Genomic DNA, 19,167 nt, shown 5'->3' on the forward strand with positions numbered 1-19,167 from the left:
GCGGATATAAATATTTTTGTGCACATATTTTTCCCTAATATCTCTTTGGGGTACAAGCCCAGCAGTGGTATGGCTGGATCAAAGGGCAGGCAGTCTTTTAAAGCCCTTTGGGCATAGTTCAAAATTGCCTTCCATAATGATTGAACCAATTCACAACTCCATCAGCAATACATTAGTGTCCCAATTTTGCCACACCCCCTCCAACATTTATTACTTTCCTTTGTTGTCATATTGGTAGTGAGGTTTTAATGAAGATCAAAGATCTGTATATATAGTTAGTTATTCCTTTATAAAATGTGAAATTTTCTGAGACAGAAATGGAAGGATAGCTTGTTATTAACTGATTGAAGACTTACCCACTATTGGTGGCCTTTGAAAAGATAAGCACCCCAGGTATTTGGTTGTTTCATTTGTGTCTGACTCTCTATGACCCCATTTGGGGCTTTCTTGACAAGGATACTGCAGTGGTTTGCCATTTCCTTCTCCAGCTCATGTTATAGATGAGGAAAGTGAGGTAAGTGTGGTTAAGTGACTTGCCCAGGGTCACATAATGTGTAAGTATCTGACACTGAATTTGAACTCAGATTCTCCTGACTCCAGGCCCAATGCTCTATCCAGTTTCCCAGCCGTACATTCAAATGGGACTATTTTGGCAAGAAAGGAGTTTTATGGAATAAGACTTCTGAGCCTCTATTAGACGTCAACAAGGATCAGGGAAGAGATGTCTCTCTTCCCTTTTCCAGTGATGATGATGCTACCCATTCGGTAGAAGGCACTTTCTCCAGTAGTGAGTGTGTGGGCCTGTGTACGAGAGAGACAGGGAAAGACAGAGGGACAGAGACAGAAACAGACAGAGAGATAGAGACAGACACAGAGAGATAGAGACAGAGAGACAGAGTCAGACAGAGAGATGGAGACAGACAGAGGCAGAGGCAGAGACAGAAAGATAGAGACAGATACACACTGGGGTTGGGAGCAGCTTCAAGGGACAAGACCAATGGAAGTAGAGAAGAAGAACAATTATGAATTCAAGAGAAAACTAGACCTGGCACTCAAGGATTAATTACAGAAAGAAACAGATGCAAGGGGTCTAGCTAAGCAATCTGCCCAAGTAGAACAATGGTTTGAATACTGGGTCTAAAGTCCAGAAGATCTGAATTCATATCTGTCTTCAGCCTCTTAGCTGGCTGTATGACCCTAGGAAAATCACTTAACTTTCATTTACCTTTGCTTCCTCATCTGTGAAATGGGATAATAACAACAACTTCCTCGTAAGGTATATCACAAATGAGATAATATTAGTATTATTATTTTCCCCCAGTAGAGATGTTATACTTGAACGGAGCAGCATAAGGTCGCAATCAGAAGAGAGAGAACATTAGGGCTCTTTCCTACTAGAGGCAGGAATTGTTTTGGCCACAAATGTGTTCTCTAAATATGTATCTTACTACCAGCCCACTCTAAATTTGTGCCCACCCTTCCACTGATGCTATGTATTTGTGGAAGAATGCACCCCAGGTTTATGGTGAGAGTACTGTGTAGCTACTATTTTTACTATTCTTTCTTAATAAATGCCTTTGCTTTGAAGGAATTGGGTCTACTGGATGACTATTAAAGCTAAGTGCACTGGTTGGGGCTTATGAGCTATAGTTTTAGTAGTGCAGGCCCACTTTTGAACCCTAGGAGCAGTCATTTCTCAAAGATACAAATAGAGGGGTAATAGCTCCCAAGAGGGGTGCTTTAAAAGTGATTGCATTTGGGAAGTCCTGGGTTCAAATGTGGCTTCAGACACTTCCTACCTAAATGACCCTGGGAAAGTCACTTAACCCCAATTTCTTAGCCCTAATTGCTCTTCTGCCTTGGAACAGGTATTCAGTATCAATTCTAGACATCTGGTAAGGGTCTTTTTAAAAAAAAGTGATTACATAGCTAGGTTATTATACCCCTGGAAAGATACTAGGCAAACTCTAAGCCAGTTTGTCAATTTTCTGTATTTCTTTCTCTTAAAAAGCTGCCTCTCTCCTAACTTAAATGAGGAGGCAGTTTGAAATGCAACAGAAGGTTGAGAGCCTTCAAAGGTTTAGTTTCCTAAAATAGAAAAAAAAGGGTGAAAGACAAATGAGGAGAGAGCAAGGGAGGGGGTGGTTTTGCATCTCTCATCAGTGTCACACAGACATTATCTTCTGTAAAGCCGTCACTGAAGGATGAAGTACCAGTTCTTTGGCCATTGCAGTACTCTGATAATGTCAGCAATGAGAGATCACCCTGGGATTTGTTGGCACAGAGCAAATGCCATCAGCTCTAGCGGCTTCTGCTGTTCTGGAGCTCACCTCTGCAATGGTCAGCCTTCTCTCGAGGCCAGGCAGCTGTCCAAGAGCAGTGAAACTGCCTTCCAAGGGTCTTGAGCAGAGGACATAGCAAAGAATGATTTTAGACCTTTTCTTTACTAGTTAGAACTCTTTTCTTTTGTAATTACTCTTCCTTCCTTCCTTCCCTTCCTCTTCCGCTCCTCTCTCTCTTTCTCTCCCTCTCCCTCTCCCTCTCTCTCTCTGTCTCTGTCTCTCTCTGTCTCTCTCTGTCTCTCTCTGTCTCTCTGTCTATGTCTGTCTGTCTGTCTGTCTGTCTGTCTGTCTGTCTGTCTGTCTCTCTCTCTCTCTCTCTCTCTTTCCTCCAGCAGATTCACTTTCCTAGTTATACTCTGCTCAGGCTAGGCAAAAGATGGGATGGATCCCAGTAGCTGAGCTCATCTCTGCCAATAGGGAGGGCAGGTAGGCTGGCAGTATTGCTGGGTAGTTATCACCAATCAGTCTAGGATCCACAGACGATCCACCAGGTGGATACCACGGGTAAATCCGGTGACTTCTCAGACTCTCCTCCAGCGAGTTCCATCTAACTCCTTTCTGTCTGTCGTTCCCTTGTTTTGCAGGTTCCCTGGATGAGAAGGAGCTGAAGGCAGCTCCCATCCCACATTCTCTGCAAACTCAGGGGTGGGGGCCTTGGGGCCCTGGGGGGGTCACCAATGCCGAAGAACAGCAAAGTGACGCAGCGGGAGCACAGTAACGAGCATGTCACCGAGTCTGTGGCCGACCTGCTGGCCCATGAGGAACCGGTGGACTACAAGCACAGCGTCCTGAACATGGCGGGAGAGACTCAAGACAAACAGAAGGATGTGGAGGAAGACCTAGAGGCTGAGGATAGGCCTGCCTGGAACAGTAAGCTACAGTACATCCTGGCACAGATCGGCTTCTCTGTGGGCCTGGGCAATGTCTGGAGGTTCCCATACTTATGCCAGAAAAATGGCGGAGGTAAGAGACAGCTCTGAGAGTGGAGGGAGGGGAAGATGGATTGTCACTGTGATTAGAAGAGCAGAAAACTGCTCAAACTCAACATATTCAACATGGACATCAGCACCTTCTCCCTTAAGCCCTCTTCTCCCCTGTATTTCCTTCAAGGTCACTCCTATCCTTTTACCAATTAGGTGACTTTAGAGCTCTCCTTGGTTCTTCCCTCTACCCCAACCTCCATACCCAATCAGTTCTCAAGTCACCACTTCTCTTATAGATCCCTCTCTTTCTTTTTACCCCCCTGGTCACCAACCCAGCCCAGGTCCTTATGACCTTTTACTTGGACTACCCTAATAGGCCCCCAATTGGTTCCCCTTAATCAGACTCTCTGATTCAACTGCCACACAGCTGCCTAAACCTCTCCATAAAGCCCAGGTCTGGCCTCATCACTGTTCTGCACCCAAATACCCAAGGAGTCTTCCTCTCTGCTTCCATTGTCGATAAGAGAAAATACAGGAATCTCTTCCACATCGTGACTCCCCATCATGGTTTTGATTTATTGTGGATGGATATAAGAAATCAAGCAGGATTTTGGAGGGGGGGGAGTTTTATAGAAGCTGCAGACAATACGTGAAGGCCAGCAGAAGACACTGAAAAAGATGAGAAATTAATACATGCATAAAATAGATGTATGGCACTGTATAACAATAGCAACATATTTTATCTTTCAATATTATAAATATACACGCTTTCTTTCTTTCTTTTTTAACCCTTACCTTCTGTCTTGGAGTCAATATTGTGTATTGGCTCTGAGGCAGAAGAGTGGTAAGGGTAGGCAATGGGGGTCAAGTGACTTGCCCAGGATCACACAGCTGGGAAGTGTCTGAGGTCAGATTTGAACCCAGGACCTCCTGTCTTTAGGCCTGGCTCTCAATCCACTGAGCTACCCAGCTGCCCCCTACATGCTTTCTTTTTTAAAGGTAAAATAAGTAAAAAGTTAGAGCTTGCAAAAAGAATACTAAAGTCAGCAGATGACACACAAAGACTAGAAATGATAAGATTGAGCTATATATATACAGTCTATGTCCAAATATTTAACCCAAATTTTATAAGAAGGTACCTCATAAAAGAAAAAGAAATCAGATTTCTTCTCTGTTTTGAAGGGAGAGCCAAAATTTTTTCCTTAAATTTTCCAGACTGGGGACCCTGAGTCCCTAACTCCTGCCCTTGAGATATGGAAGAATACCAAGAAATATCTCTTAGCTTGGATTTGATTTTTAAATTTTATTTTTTAGAAAAATTTTCCATGGTTCCATGATTCATGTGCTTACTTTCCCCTTCACTCCCCCCCAAACTCCACCCCCCATGGCTGACGCGCATTTCCACTGGTTTTAACATGTGTCATTGATCAAGACCTATTTCTATATTATTGATACTTTCTTAGCTTGGATTTGAAAGCCCTCCACAGTCTGGTTCCCATGGGCTTTTCCTAGCATATTTTGCATTATTTCCCTATAGTTGATCTGTTTTCTGACCTTGACACTCTAATCTCCCACCTATGTACAGTTGGACAGTCTGGCTGTCCCTCATGCCTGAAATGTACTTCTTCGAGGCTCATGTGCCATCCTCTCCATGGAGACTTTCTTGATGTCTTCCTACACCTAGTGTTGTGTGCAGATGCAAAGCATGGAATCCTTGCAAAGGTACAGGGAGAGCCTCACCCAAAGTTCTCCAGGGGGGTCCCCTGGAATTCTGGGTGAGGCTCTCCCTGTACTTTGCAAGGATTCCATGCTTTGCATCTGCACACAACACTAGTGGTTGGTTCTCTCCCCTCCTCAACTGACCTTGAATTCTGTTTATCAGTGCACTAATTGTATCTCTTTCCTGATTAGAATGTAAGATCCCTGAGGGCAGAACTGGTCTCCTTTTGGTCTTTTTATGCTCCTGACTTAGTACAATGCCTTGCACATGGCAGATATTTAATAAATGTTGACTGATTGAAACAGAGTGCTCTAGGCAAGAGTGTGCTGGTATACTGACTCTCAGAGGAAAATTTATGCAGGACACACTTAAATTTAACCTGCATCATTAACATTTTCTCCCTCACTTTCTGAAGTCTAGAAAATCAACAAAGTCATAAATCAAGCCCTGATTTGTAGTTTGCAGATTTCCAAGGTGTAAATGCTCATTCTTCATTTAGCATCAAGAGAAGGTGTGAGCTAACTCCAGTACAACATGAGTTCTAGGGTATTAAAAAGTGAAACAATAGTCATGATGATAGTAGTTAATATTTATGTAGTACTTACAATGTGCCAAGCACTGTGCTAAGTACTCTACACCTATTATCTCATTTGAACCTTACAGCCCTCAGGGATAGGTGTTATTATTATCCCAATTTTACAGATGGGGAAATTGAGGCAAATGGAGGCTAAGTGACCCACTCAGGGTCAGACCAATATTTTTCTGAGTCCAAATCCAGCACTTATAGAACTTATAAGGATGAGGAAGCATTTTGGCAAGAGAAATAGCACTCTGTGGTTTGAGGATGGTGATTCCAGTAAAACCTTGGTTAGGCAGAGCTCTTAGGATTTTCACTTCATTTCTGTGAGAGATACATGGCAAGAGAACAAGCTGAAACCAAGGCTTTATTTCGAGATCAGCCCTTAGGTATGTTGTAGGCTTAGAACATAATAACCACCCAGAGAAAAATGACACCAAAGGGTTTAGAGGGGCTTTTTCTCACAATAACTCTATGAGGTTAATAGAACATAAATGCCTCTGCCCATTTTACAGATGAGAGCACTAGGTGGCACAGTGGAAAGAGTGCCCTGGTCTGAAGTCAGGAAGACTCCTCTTTCTGAGTTCAAATCTGGTCTTAGACACTTACCAGCTGTGTGACCCTGGGCAAGTCACTTTACCCTCATTGTCTCAATTTCCTCATATGTCAAATGAGCTGGAGAAGGAGATGACAAACCACTCCAGGTATTTTTGCCATGAAAGCCCTAGTCCCAAAGAGTTGGACTGAAATGACTAAACAGCAAATTACTGAGGTTCAGAAAAGGTTAAGTGACTTGTCCACAGCTATTCAGCTTTTCATCATCATCAAAGATACGGCTCGAATCAAGGTATCCTCATTTCAAATTCCCTTCTCTTTCTACAAACTCTCAATGCTTCTCTTGTCCTAGAAAGCCTTTACCTTCTCTACTTATTGACTCAACAGTGTTTTTTTTTCACTTGATACCTATTTCAATATTACTCATTTTTGCTATAGAGTGATTTTATTTTATTCTTTTAGATTTGAATATTTTTTTTTAGAAAAAATTTTCCATGGTTACATGATTCTTGTATAGAGTGATTTTAAAAAGCCTAAACCCCAAATCACATACCCACATACACATATGATAGTGATGCATATGTTTTGCTTTTGCATTTCTACTCCCACAGTTCTTTCTCTCAATGTGGTTAGCATTCTTTCCCATATATCCTTCAGGAGTTTGACTCAACATTATGTTAGCCAATGGACTAGCTTCAGGGTGTGGGTAGGGGATGGGGGTTAAGGGAGATAAGAAAGAGGAAGGCATATGCTTCACCCTCCTGTGGACTATATTATACTAGGGCAGTGATGGGCAAACCTTTTAAAGAGGGGGCCAAAGGAAAGGAAATCCTCATCTGTCAGTCTGTTTCTAAGGCAACTCTTTCAAAGTTTCATTGTATTGGTCAGATTAGGAATAATGTTGGCTGGCCGGGTAGAACATTGCCCATCACTGTACTAGGGGGATAAACTAGAGTATTTCATCAACCTTAAAGTGCTAAGTAAATGTGTTGTTATGCAGGGATGTGCTGGTAAATGTTTAACAATCTGTTCCTGGGGGTGGGGTGGAAAGGAAGGTGTGCAAGACACATGTTGAAGTTTAACCCGAAATATTAACATTCTGCCAATCACTTTCTTAAGTCCAGAAATCAGTAAAACAAGAAACTAAGCCTCCATTTTTAAAATTTGTTGTTCAGTTATGCCTGATTCTTTGTGACTCCATTTGGGGTTTTCTTGGCAAGGAGATTGGAGTGGTTTGCCATTTCCTTCTCCAGCTCATTTTATAGATGAGGAAACGGAGGTAAACTGGGTCAAGTGATTTAAGGGTCACACAGGTAGTAAGTACCTGAGATTAAATTTGAACTCAGGTCTTCTGACTCTAAGGCTGGCACTCTATCCATTGTACTACCTAGCTGCCCAATTTATAGCCTGATTTGTAGCATTTCGACTTTCCAAAGTATAAATACTGATGCTGAAAGTTTAATGTTAGTAAAGTGTTGGATGAATAATTATGATTCAAGGTAGAATGTGAAGTTTCAATACAAGAAGAGCAAAATACCATGAGAGGTCAGAGGAGTGATAGATAAGTTTCAGAATTTCTTAAAAAAAATGTTAAGAGGGAAAGAGGCGTGGAATCAGGGAAGGCTTCGTGTCTTTTGAATTAGAACTTGAAGAAACATCACTGACATTCAAAATAATGACCCCAAGAAATACTGCAAGATGCTAAATCATCAAGGAAAGATCTTGCTCTGTCCAATATGCTTTACTTGGCAGCATGGCCAGGTGAATAGAGGGCTAACCTCAGAGTCAAGAAGGATTAGGTTCATTGGCAGCCTCTGACCCAGCCTGGCTGTGTGACTCTGGGAAATTTGCTTAATCTCTTACTGCCCTAGTCTAAGATTAAAAATTAAGGAGGAAGTCAAGGGAGTTCCCTTTGCTCATGAAGCCATAGTTTGGTTTTTAAAATATACTATGTGTGTGTGTGTGTGTGTGTGTGTGTGTGTATTTTACGCTCTTACCTTCCATCTTAGAATCAATACTATGTATTGGTTCTAAGGCAGAAGAAAGGTAAGAGCTAGCAAATGGGGGTTAAGTGACTTACCCAGGATCATACAGCTAGGAAGTTTCTGAGGCCAAATTTGAACCCATCTCTTGGCTTGTCTCTCTCTCCACTGAGCCACTGACTGCCCCCTCTAGAAATGCACTTCCAACGGATTTTCTTTTTTCTTTTCTTTTTTTTAAAAAGGATTTTCTATGAAGGTTGAAATTAAAGAGTCATACAATTAACCAGAATCTCCCTGAGCACTTTACTGCTCTCTGTTAAAAGCCACCATCACCTCCCACAACACACATATTCTTACTACTCAAGTCCTGAATGCAACTTTCCATTGGAGAAATCCAAGCATACAGAGGCTCTACCAGCCTATCATCAGTGATGTCTCCATGCCTGTCCCCCACTCCCACCCCTCTTCCACCTCACACACATAGCTTGTGGACGGAACCAGAAGTTCAAGTGTCCAGTCCTTCTCTTTAGTTTCAACATTATACTATCTGCTGGTGACATTTTTGTGGGTAATGAGTTGAGGCGATGCTCATCATTGCTGACATTTTCTATAGAGTGTTGCAAGGTGGGCAGAGTATTTCCCATATATAATATCATCTGATCCTCACAACGTCCTCTGAGGTAGGAGGTATTATTAGTGCTTTTTCCAGATGGGGAAACTGAGACTTAAATACCATAAGTGTCTTGCCCAGGGGTAGTGTAGCTTATAAAATAAAGTCTAGAATGGCTAAACAACTTGCCTAGAGTCACACAACTAATAAAGTGGGGCTCAAACTCAGGTCCTCCTAACTCTAAGTACAAGAGTCTTTCGACTATATCACCTGCCTCTTCATTATTATCAAGATTTGGGGGAAGGAGTTAGTATTTAATGAAAAAAGTGCCAGTGGTGAAAGCTTTGTGAATTGGCTTTCTCTAGGAAGTCTTACCTAAGGAAATCCATTAGACTGTGAGTGAATGAAAGAATGTATGAATGAACAATGAGAAAGGGCAGCTAGGTAGTATAGTGGCTAGAACTACAAACCCAGATTCAGGAAGACTCATCTTGATGAGTTCAAATCTCAGATACTTACTAGCTCTGCGACCCTGGGGAAGTCACTCAACCCTGATTGCCTCAGTTTCTTCATCTGTCAAATGAGCTGGACAAGGAAATGGCAAACCACTCCAGTATCTTGGATAAGGAAACTCCAGAGAGGGTCATGATGAGTCAGGCATGACTGAGGAACAATTGAACAGGCACTAACCATGTGGAAAGCACTGGGATTACAAACAACAACGACGACAACAACAAAACAGAAAAAATCCCTTATTCTCAGGGAACTCATATCCTACTAGAAGAGTACATATAGAGCAGTGATTCCCAAAGTGGGCGCCACCACCCCCTGGTGGGTGCTGCAGCAATTCAGGGAGGCGGTGATGGCCACAGGTGCATTTATCTTTCCTATTAATTGCTATTAAAAATTAATTTCCAGGGGGCTAAGTAATATTTTTTCTGGAAAGGGGGCTGTAGGCCAAAAAAGTTTGGGAGCCACTGATATAGAGGATAAACACTCATTCACTCTGGGTCCTCTCAGTATCTCTATACTCATTCATTCATTCCTTTAACAAACATATGCTCACTTGGTATATTGTCATATTGCACACTTGTATAGCTATGGGTCTGTTCCTTTGCCCCTCGAGGACAAAGACTTTCTTATCTTTCATTAGTATTTCTCTCCCAGTACCCAGTGTGGTACCTAAAGGGTGAGAAATTATAGGTTGATTGACTGGCGAGGGCGATAGTGCATTTGTGTCTGTCAAATTCATGGGGCAGAGGGGCAGTGAGATGACTCAGTGGATAGAGAACCAAGCTTGGGGACAGAAGGTCCTGGGTTCTAATCTGGCCTCAGACATTTCCTTGTTGTGTGACCCCTGGGTAGGTCACTTAACCCTAATTCCCTAACCTTTACTATTCTCCTGCCTTGGAACAGATAGTGTCAATTCTAGGACAGAAGATAAGATTGTAAAAAAAAAAAAAGGGCATGGGGTAGAGAGGCACAGGAAAACATGGCACCCCAAGGCTTGGCATGGTGCAAGGTTGTAAAAAAATGTAGGGGGTAGAGAGGCACAGGAAAACATGGTACCCCAAGGCTCAGCATGGTGCAGTTGTAAAAAAATGTAGGGGGCAGAGAGGCACAGGAAAACATGGCACCCCAAGATTCAGCATGGTGCAGGGTTGTAAAAAATGTAGGGGGAAGAAAGGTACAAGAAAACATGGCACCCCAAGACTCAGCATGGTGCAAGGTGGTAAAAAAATGTAGGGGGTAGAGAGGCACAGGAAAACATGGCACCCCAAGACTCAGCATGGTGCAGGGTTGTAAAAAATGTAGGGGGAAGAAAGGTACAAGAAAACATGGCACCCCAAGACTCAGCATGGTGCAAGGTTGTAAAAAAATGTAGGGGGCAGAGAGGCACAGGAAAACATGGCACCTCAAGGCTCAGCAAGGTGCAGGGATCTTGGTGGCTTGTATTGGGTGGCTGTTTGGCAGGCAGAATTGACAGCTAATGCTTCGGACAGTCATAGGATGAAAGTATATTTACGGCAGCGGAGGCTGCTGTTGGCACATCTCTCCACTGAGGGTACTCGGCCGTGACCAAACACAGTTTTAATTCTCCTGCTAAACGCCCTGTCACTTAGAATCGGGAATGTGTCTGAAATGATGCCCTGGGCGGCACGATTAATTCATCAGCTGGAATCTTTGGCAAGATCTGGTTTATCCTTCGCGGTCATCCTGGTTATGCTTCCCGCGCTGCTGATTTCTCTGCAGATTCCCCAATTAACAGTAGATTAATAGTGTTTCTATTCGAGGCCTTCTCTCTTGGGAAAGATTCCAGCCTCTGCTTTCCCAAAGATGCCCGTTGTGCTGTGTCAGCACTTAATGCCTACGCAGTAAAGGTAGTGTTATGAGCGTCTGGCATGTGCGCATTTATGAGTGTAGGTGATGGAGCGGAATCGCCCAGGAGGCTCTGCTGTGTGGGTTAGTTAGCCTGTGAGAACAATATCAATTTACACTCACATAATCCTGTGCAGCTTTCAAAGCATTCTACTTACAAGTTAACATTTCTTTAGGGCTTTCAAGCTTGCAAAATCCTTTTCCTTTCTCTAACCCTGTCAAGCAGGCAGTACAGATCTTATTACAGACAAGGAAACTGAGGCTTTTAAAAGTATAAGTATCAGTGGATAGAGAGAAAAGCCTGGAAACAGGAGGTCCTGGATTCAAATGTGGCCTTAGATACTTCCTAGCTGTGTGACCCTGGACAAGTCACTTACCGCTCTTCTACCTTGGAATCAAGACATAATATTGATTCTAAGATGGAAAGTAAGGGTTTTCAAAAAAAAGTATGAGTATCTTGGGGCAGCCAGGTGGCTCCGTAGATAGAATGGCCGGTATGGAGTTGGGAGGACCTGAGCTTAAATCTGTCCTCAGACACTTCTCAGCTATGTGACTGTGGACAAGTCACTTAAGCCCAGCTTCCTATCCTTTACTGTTCTTTCATAGTAAGATAGAAGGTAAAGTTTTTCTTTTAAAAAAAAGAGAAAAAGTATAAATGTCTTGTTGAAGGTTTTATGAATAATAAATGACAGGATTGGGATTGAAAACCAAATTTACTAATTCCAAGTTTAGGGCTTTGGCCACTATTAGGCAGATGGTTGATGCAGTGGATAGAACACTAGCTTTAGAGTCAGGGATCTGGCTTAAGTCATTGACTAATTATGTGACCCTGGGCAAGTCATTTAAAATTTTTTTTAAACCCTTACCTTCCATCTTGGAGCCAATACTTTGTATATGGCTCCAAGGCAGAAGAGTGGTAAGGGCTAGTCAATGGGGGTCTAGTGACTTGCCCAGGGTCACACAGCTGGGAAGCGTCCAAGGCCAGATTTGAAGCTAGGATCTCTTGCCTCTAGGCCTGGCTCTCACTCCACTGAGCTACCCAGCTACCCCCTCAAATCATTTAATCTAAATGTGCCTCAGTTTCCCTCTTCTGTAAAGTGGGGATAAAAATGGCCCCTATCTCTCTGGATAATTGTGAGCATTAAAAGAACTAAGTCTTATAAAGCATCTTGAAAACCTAAATAAATGCTAGTTATTATTGTTGTTACTACTACTACTACTACTACTACTACTACTACTACTACTACTACTACATCAGTGCTGNACTACTACTACTACTACTACTACTACTACTACTACTACTACTACTACATCAGTGCTGACTGTGTACCATATTGGTGTTGGCATGTGAAAAAAATTCAGAGCCCTTGCCTAGTTGAGATGTCGAGATGCACATGAATTCGGGGAGTTTCCTTGAAGGAGGAAGCATTTACAGTTTAGATGAAGAATATGCATACAAGATGTCATGGCCCCAGGTCCACTGACTGCCAAGTTTCCACAGTCTGTAAACATGGGCGTGCCCCCAAGGAATTGAGAAGATGGCATCGTGATCTTGGGAGATAAAGTCCTCCTTGCCCAGCCATTTGATCCATCCTTTACCTGAGTCCAAAAAGAGGGGTCAGTACAGTACAGCCCAGTACGTACAGGGATGCACCCAGCTCGGGGAGTCTAAATATAGCCACAGAGAAATGCACCTGAGGAAACAGACTCCTTGAAGCTTCATTGCTTGGCTAGAATGAGCTCTCACCTAACTCTCCTGCTGCCTAGCCTATCACAATGTCCAGTTCTCCCACTGGGGTATAAGGACCAGTTTTTGGACATGCCAGCCCAGAAGCCTAGACTGCCTTTACATCTATTTTTTTTATTTTAATTTTGAATATTTCCCTATAGTTACATGTTTCATGTTCTTTCCCTCTCCCCCAAATGCTTTTACATTTATAAGCTGCTTCACAAGGCCTGGGGCAATGAGGTGGCACGGTGGATAGAGTGCCAGGGCTAGAGTCAGGAAGACTCATCTCCCTGGGTTCAAATCCAGCTCAGACACTTCCTACCTATGTGATCCTGGGCAAGTCATTTCACCCTGCATGCCTCAGTTTTCTCATCTGTCAAATGAGCTGGAGAAGGAAATGGCAAACCACTTCAGTAATTTTGCCAAGAAGACCCCAAATGGAGTCACAAAGAGTCACAACAATCACCACAAAGCCTTAGAGTGTGAGTGAGCCCAGTGAGGCTCCTAGTAGGGCTTTTGGCTGCATCTGTTGCCTCTCTAATCCTACATTTTGATCTCTTTATCTCTCTGGCCAAAGTTAATGAACCAGAGGGAGCAGGATTGTAATGGTGGGCTGAAGAAAGAATCAATGGATTCTAGGAAATGCAGGGAATCCGATGAATCTCTGGGAGTGGAGTTGCTGGTTCCTCTTTATCTCCTCTTTACCTTAACCCACCTTCGCCATATTAACCCAAACTCCCTGATTCCTCTTCTCTCTCCTCGCAGGTGCCTACCTCGTGCCCTACTTGGTGCTGCTAATCATCATTGGGATCCCGCTCTTCTTCTTAGAACTGGCTGTGGGCCAAAGGATACGCAGGGGCAGCATTGGAGTGTGGCACTATGTGTGCCCCCGCCTGGGTGGCATTGGCTTCTCCAGTTGCATTGTGAGTTGGGAGTGGGGAGAAGGTAGAGAGAAGGGAACAATGAGGAGGAGTGGGAAGGGAGGAGGATGTGACCAAGGCCATCCCCTGAGCCCAGAAAGAAAAAGAGCAGCCTTTGGAGTCCAGAGATGAGGTCACAGAGGTTATATCAAGGTTCTTGTGCCAGAGGACTGGGAGCTGAATAAAAGGATTGAGTCTAGCTGGCTGACCACTCAGCTAGATCTTTCTTTCTTTTTTACTTTTAAAACCATTATATTTTGTCTTAGAATCAATATGGTGCATTGGTTCCAAGGCAGAAGAGCAGGAAGGGTTAGACAAAGCTCGGAAATATCTGAGGTCAAATTTGAACTCAGGACTTCCTGTCTCTAGACTTGGCTTTCAATCCACCGAGCCACCTGACTCCCCCCTCAACTAGATCTTTCTGCTCCATCCTGAAAAACTGATATATTTTCCAAGAATCTAGAGGAGCATGCCGTACTTGGCTCATTATTTCCTTGTGTCCTTGGTAAAAAAAGAAATCTTCTGCTTTTACTGGGAGGAGCAGGCAAAGTTAGAGAGGTTGGATTAGTCATTCAGCCTCCAAGGTTCATCAGTCATCTGCACATGAGTGGAGAAACTAGAGGCCCCCTTCATTTGGTTTACAGTGGCTTAGTGGGCACCTCAGAATAATTCTGTGGAGCAGAAAGAGACAGGGAGTCTACATGGTGAAGACCAACTCACAAGAAAGATGGAGCCTATCAACTGATCAACCAACAAACGTTTATTAATCATGTATGTGCACTGGGCTAAGGAGTAGGGATACAAAGGAAAAGGGAATAAAAAGTCCCTGACCCCAACAAGCTTATATTCAGGGGAGACACAAATAGAGTTATACAGGATGTAAATAGATGTATACAAGATGTGAACAGAGTAGAGTAGGATACCCTTAATGGGGAAGGTGCTCCAGTGATTTCCAAAGTGGGTGCCACTGCCCCCTGGTGGGTGCTGCAGCGATCCAGGGGGGTGGTGATGGCCACAGGTGCATTTATCTTTCCTATTAATTGCTATTAAAATTAAAATAAATTAATTTCCAGGGGGCTAAGTAATATTTTTTCTGGAAAGGGGTTGGTAGGCCAAAAAAGTTTAGGAACCACTGTCTAGACTAAGGAAGGGGAAGAACTTGGGAGAGGCTTCCTATAGAAGACAGTGGGATGTGAACTGAGTCTTTTTTCTTTAACCTTTACCTTCTGTCTTAGAATTCATACTAACTATTGGTTTCAAGGCAGAAGAATGGTAAGGGCTAGGCAATTGGTACTGTGACTTACCCAAGGTCACACAACTAGGAAGTGTCTGAGGTTATATTTTCTTTCTTTCTTTTTTTTTAAATTTTAAACCCTTAACTTCGGTGTATTGGCTTCTAGGCAGAAGAGTGGTAAGGGTAGGCAATGGGGGTCAAGTGACTTGCCCAGGGTCACACAACTGGGAAGTGTCTGAGGCCAGATTTGAACCTAGGACCTCCCATCTCTAGGCCTGACTCTCAATCCACTGAGCTACCCAGCTGCCCCATGAGGTTATATTTTGACCCAGGTCCTGCCAACTCCAGGCTTGGCTCTTTATCCACTGAGCTACCTGGTTGCTCTTGAACTGAGTTTTAAAGGAAGCCAGAGGAGGTAGAAGGAGGAATTGAGGAGGGAAAGGATTCCAGGCATGGAGGACAGCCATCACAAGTGTACCAAGTTGGGAGATAGAATGTCATTTGGGAGGAATAGGAATGAGGCCAGTTTAGCTGGGATTTATTGGGAATCAAAAGGGCAGGAAAGTGTAAGAAGACTGCAAAGATAGGAAGAGATTAAGTAGATTGTAGAGGACACAACAGGATTTTATATAGGGTCATGAAATTACTAGGGAGCCAGTGGAATTTATTGGACATTGGGGTGACATGGTCAGCCAGCACTTTAGGAAGATGACTTTGGTAGCTAATGGATTGGAGCAGGGACCCAGAAGGCTATTGCAATAATCCTGGTGAGAGATGATGAGAGCTGGTGCAAAGATAGTGGTGGTTTGAATTGAGGATAAGGGGACATATGTAAGTAAAAGTAAATAGATTTGACAACTGATTGGATATATAGAATGAGTAGTCAAGGATAACACAGAGGTTATAAATGTGGGTAGCAGGGAGGAGAGTGGTACCCATCATGAAAGTAGGAAACTTGGGAAGAGAGAAGGGTTTGGGGGCAAAGACAATGAGTTTTGTCAGAACTGTTGAGTTTGAGGTGGCCATGAGCCTTCCAGTTCAGATATCCAGTGACTCATATCTGGAGGGGTGATAAATTAGGGCTGGATCTCTAGATCTGTGAATTATCTGCATAGAGATGATAGTTAAAACTCATGGGAATGGATACGGTTACCAATTATGATAACGTAGAAGGAAGGGTGGCAGCTAGGTGGCAGAGTGGATAGAACTCTGGGCCTTGAGTCAGGAAGACTCATCTTTCTGGGTTCAAATCTGCCCATAGCTCTGTGACTCTGGGTATGCCATGTAACCCTGTTTGCCTCAGTTTCCTCATCTGTAAAAATTAACTGGAGGAAATGGTGAATTGCTCCAGTATCTATGCCAAGAAAACCCCAAATGAGGTCCCTGATAACTGAAATAATTGAGTAACAGTTCCCAGAGCTTTTGGAGATAGCCACAGTTAGTGAGTGTGACCTGGAAAAAGACCCAACCCTGGAAAAAAGAGGGAAAAAAGACCCTGGAAAAAGGAGATTGAGGAGAGGTCAGACAGGTAGGATGAGATTCAAGAGATGGTAATTTCATTAAAACCTCAAGAGGAGAGGGTTTCCAGAAGAAGAGGACAATCAACAGGGTCAGAGGCTGAAGAGTTGTGGAAAAGGATGAAAGCTGAGAGAAGGCCATCATGTTTGGCAGTTATGAGATTTTTGGTAATTTTGGAGGGAGAAATTTCATTTGGGTGATGAATCTAGAAGCCAGATTACAGAAGGTCAAGTGAGAGGAGAGGAAGTAGAAGACAATGGATATAAAAAGCTTTTTTAAGGAGTATAGCTGAGAAAGGGAAGCAAGATAGAGGATAAGAGGTTTGAGGGTAAGGAGAGAGAAAGGGAATAAATATTTATGAAGTGCCTACTGTGTGCCAGGCAAGCACTGTAGTAAGTGCTTCACAAATATCTTAATCCTGGGAAGTAGGTGTTAAAATAATCCCTGCTTTACAATTGTAAATTTATAATGTTTGGCATCAGATTTGAACTCAAGTCTTCCTGACTTCAGACCCAGCACTCTATCCATTGAGCCACCACCTGTCATCTATCTACCTCTTGAAAGTATAATAGGTTCTCATGAGGGTTCTTTTTTTTAAGGATAGGAGAAATTTGGGAATATTTTTGAGCAGGAGGAAATTTTGACAGCCTGAAGATTAGGGAGAAAAGAGATGATCGTGGGGGTGATCTGTGGGAGAAAAGGGCAGGGGATGGGATCAAAAGAAAGGGACTGGGGTTGGCCTTGGCAAAGCCCAGAGTTAAAAGAGTTAAAAATGGTGGCTGAGGTCAAAAGGTTTGAGATGTTAGAGAAGAGGAAAAGAAGGTGTTTGTGGCAGATGCTCTTAATTATCTCAGTACAATCTGAGATGAGGTACTCGGCCGAGAGGATGGGTGGAAGACTTGAGGGTAAAACAGAAGATTTAGAATAGATTTCCACCAGGAACGAGACAGGAAACCAATTAGGAAAGAGCCAAAGAATTATTTTGCTGAGGTAAGTCCAGTTAAGATAAGATCAAATAAATTCATAACAGACAGATCTTATGATCTCAAATTACTTGCTTTTCATACAAGGCTTGGACCCTTAGCCAAGCTTTTTTGGGGGCCTCTGTTTACTTAACTGTGAAGTGAGGATGATGTTTCTGATGTTTCTGTCCCTGAAAGATCCACCAGAGATGTTACAGGTGGTATCAAAGAGGTCAGGACAGGGACAAATTCAGGGGACAGTCACTTCTTGTGGTAACCCCAACGGGAGCTCTCTGGACAGGGTCTGTCTTTACAGGACTCTCTCTCCATCTGTTTTTCTCTAGGTCTGCCTCTTTGTTGGGCTGTATTACAATGTGATCATCGGCTGGAGTATATTTTATTTCTTCAAATCCTTCCAGTATCCATTGCCCTGGAGTGAGTGCCCTGTCATTAGGAATGGAACTACAGCAGGTACGTCTCTCGTAGCCTAGCCTGAGGGGCCATGGAGATAAAAGCCATGGTCCTGTTGGTACACTGAGCCTGCCCTGGCATCCCTGCCCATCAGCCACCAAACAGATTTTGTCTATTCTAGAGGAATTTTGTCCATTCTGGGGAGGGGAGCCCTTCCTTGAAGAGCAAGTGTTCTCTGTAAACTAAGGGAACAGGTTGGAGATTGGAAATAGTGGGTCTCATTCCTCACCTCTATCAATAGAACAAATACCCCTTTCAAAGTTAGTCTAACTTCTCTTGAGACTCAGTTTCCTATCTGTACAATAGAGGAAATCAGCAAGACACTTAATGGGAAAGCAAAGGGGAAAATCAATGTTAGCTAATTAGAATCCTTACCCTTACCATCTACCACCTCTGGTTTCTCTTCCACCTTAACATCTCTCAGCCCAGTTAGCCCTCATGCTGCTCCTCTGAGCAGCAAGTGCTTGGAATTATTGCTCCCATTTTTAGGAATAGGGATAGGACCAAGACTTTTGATTTCTGTGATATAAAACAATTCCCAGGTAAAGAATCTTCCTTTATCAGTGCAAGTTGGCCTTGTCTGTACACTTTATGGCCTCAGACAGTTGTTCAAAAACACTGAGGACTTCATTGTCTAACTTGTCCACAGTCCTACAGACAGTACGGTCTGCCTGGTTTCGAGGCCAACTCTCTAGCCCAGATACCACACTGAAAAAAATAGACCCAGAAGGGAAAAGTGATTTAACAGCGAATAGCTAACTTTTATGTGACACCTACTATGTGCCAGACCCTGTGCCTCATTTGACCTTTACAACAAGGTACAGATCTATTATTATCTCCATCCTCAGGAAACTGAGGTAAAGAGAGGTTAAGTGACTTGCCCAAGGTCCCGCAGCTAGTAAGTGTCTGAGACCAACTTTGACCTCAGGTCTTCCTAATTCCAGGTCTAGTTCTCTATCCACTGTGCCACCCAGCTGCCCTTCCCTTGTTTAGTCCAAGGCCATCATAGCGTCATAAATTTAGAGCTGGAGCCATCCAGTCTAACCCTACATTTTTTAATGAGGAAACTGAGGCTCAGAGAGTGTAATTGATTAACCCAAGGCCACACTTGTAGTAACAGAGATGTGACTGGAACATAGGTCCATTGACTCCAAATCTAGTGATCTTTTCAATTCATCATCCTGCCTCCCAGAAGGCTATAATCTGGCTAGTAGAAGAGCTAAGATGAGAATTGATCCCTCTAAC

The 19,167-nt window shown here is 43.2% G+C and overlaps 1 protein-coding gene across 2 annotated transcripts in view; it reads left to right on the plus strand.

Moving 5' to 3' along the window:
* The first annotated feature begins 3,019 nt into the window (after positions 1–3,019).
* Positions 3,020–19,167, plus strand: part of SLC6A17 (solute carrier family 6 member 17) — a 35,650-nt gene continuing 19,502 nt past the window's right edge. For both annotated transcript variants that reach the window (XM_044675947.1, XM_044675948.1), the window contains exons 1-3: positions 3,020–3,305; positions 13,583–13,740; positions 17,796–17,922. In XM_044675947.1, the coding sequence (XP_044531882.1) occupies positions 3,020–3,305; positions 13,583–13,740; positions 17,796–17,922 (571 nt within the window). The remainder of the gene's footprint in view (positions 3,306–13,582; positions 13,741–17,795; positions 17,923–19,167) is intronic.

Source organism: Gracilinanus agilis, chromosome 4 (assembly GCF_016433145.1).
Source record: "Gracilinanus agilis isolate LMUSP501 chromosome 4, AgileGrace, whole genome shotgun sequence".
Taxonomy (NCBI): Eukaryota; Metazoa; Chordata; class Mammalia; order Didelphimorphia; family Didelphidae; genus Gracilinanus; species Gracilinanus agilis.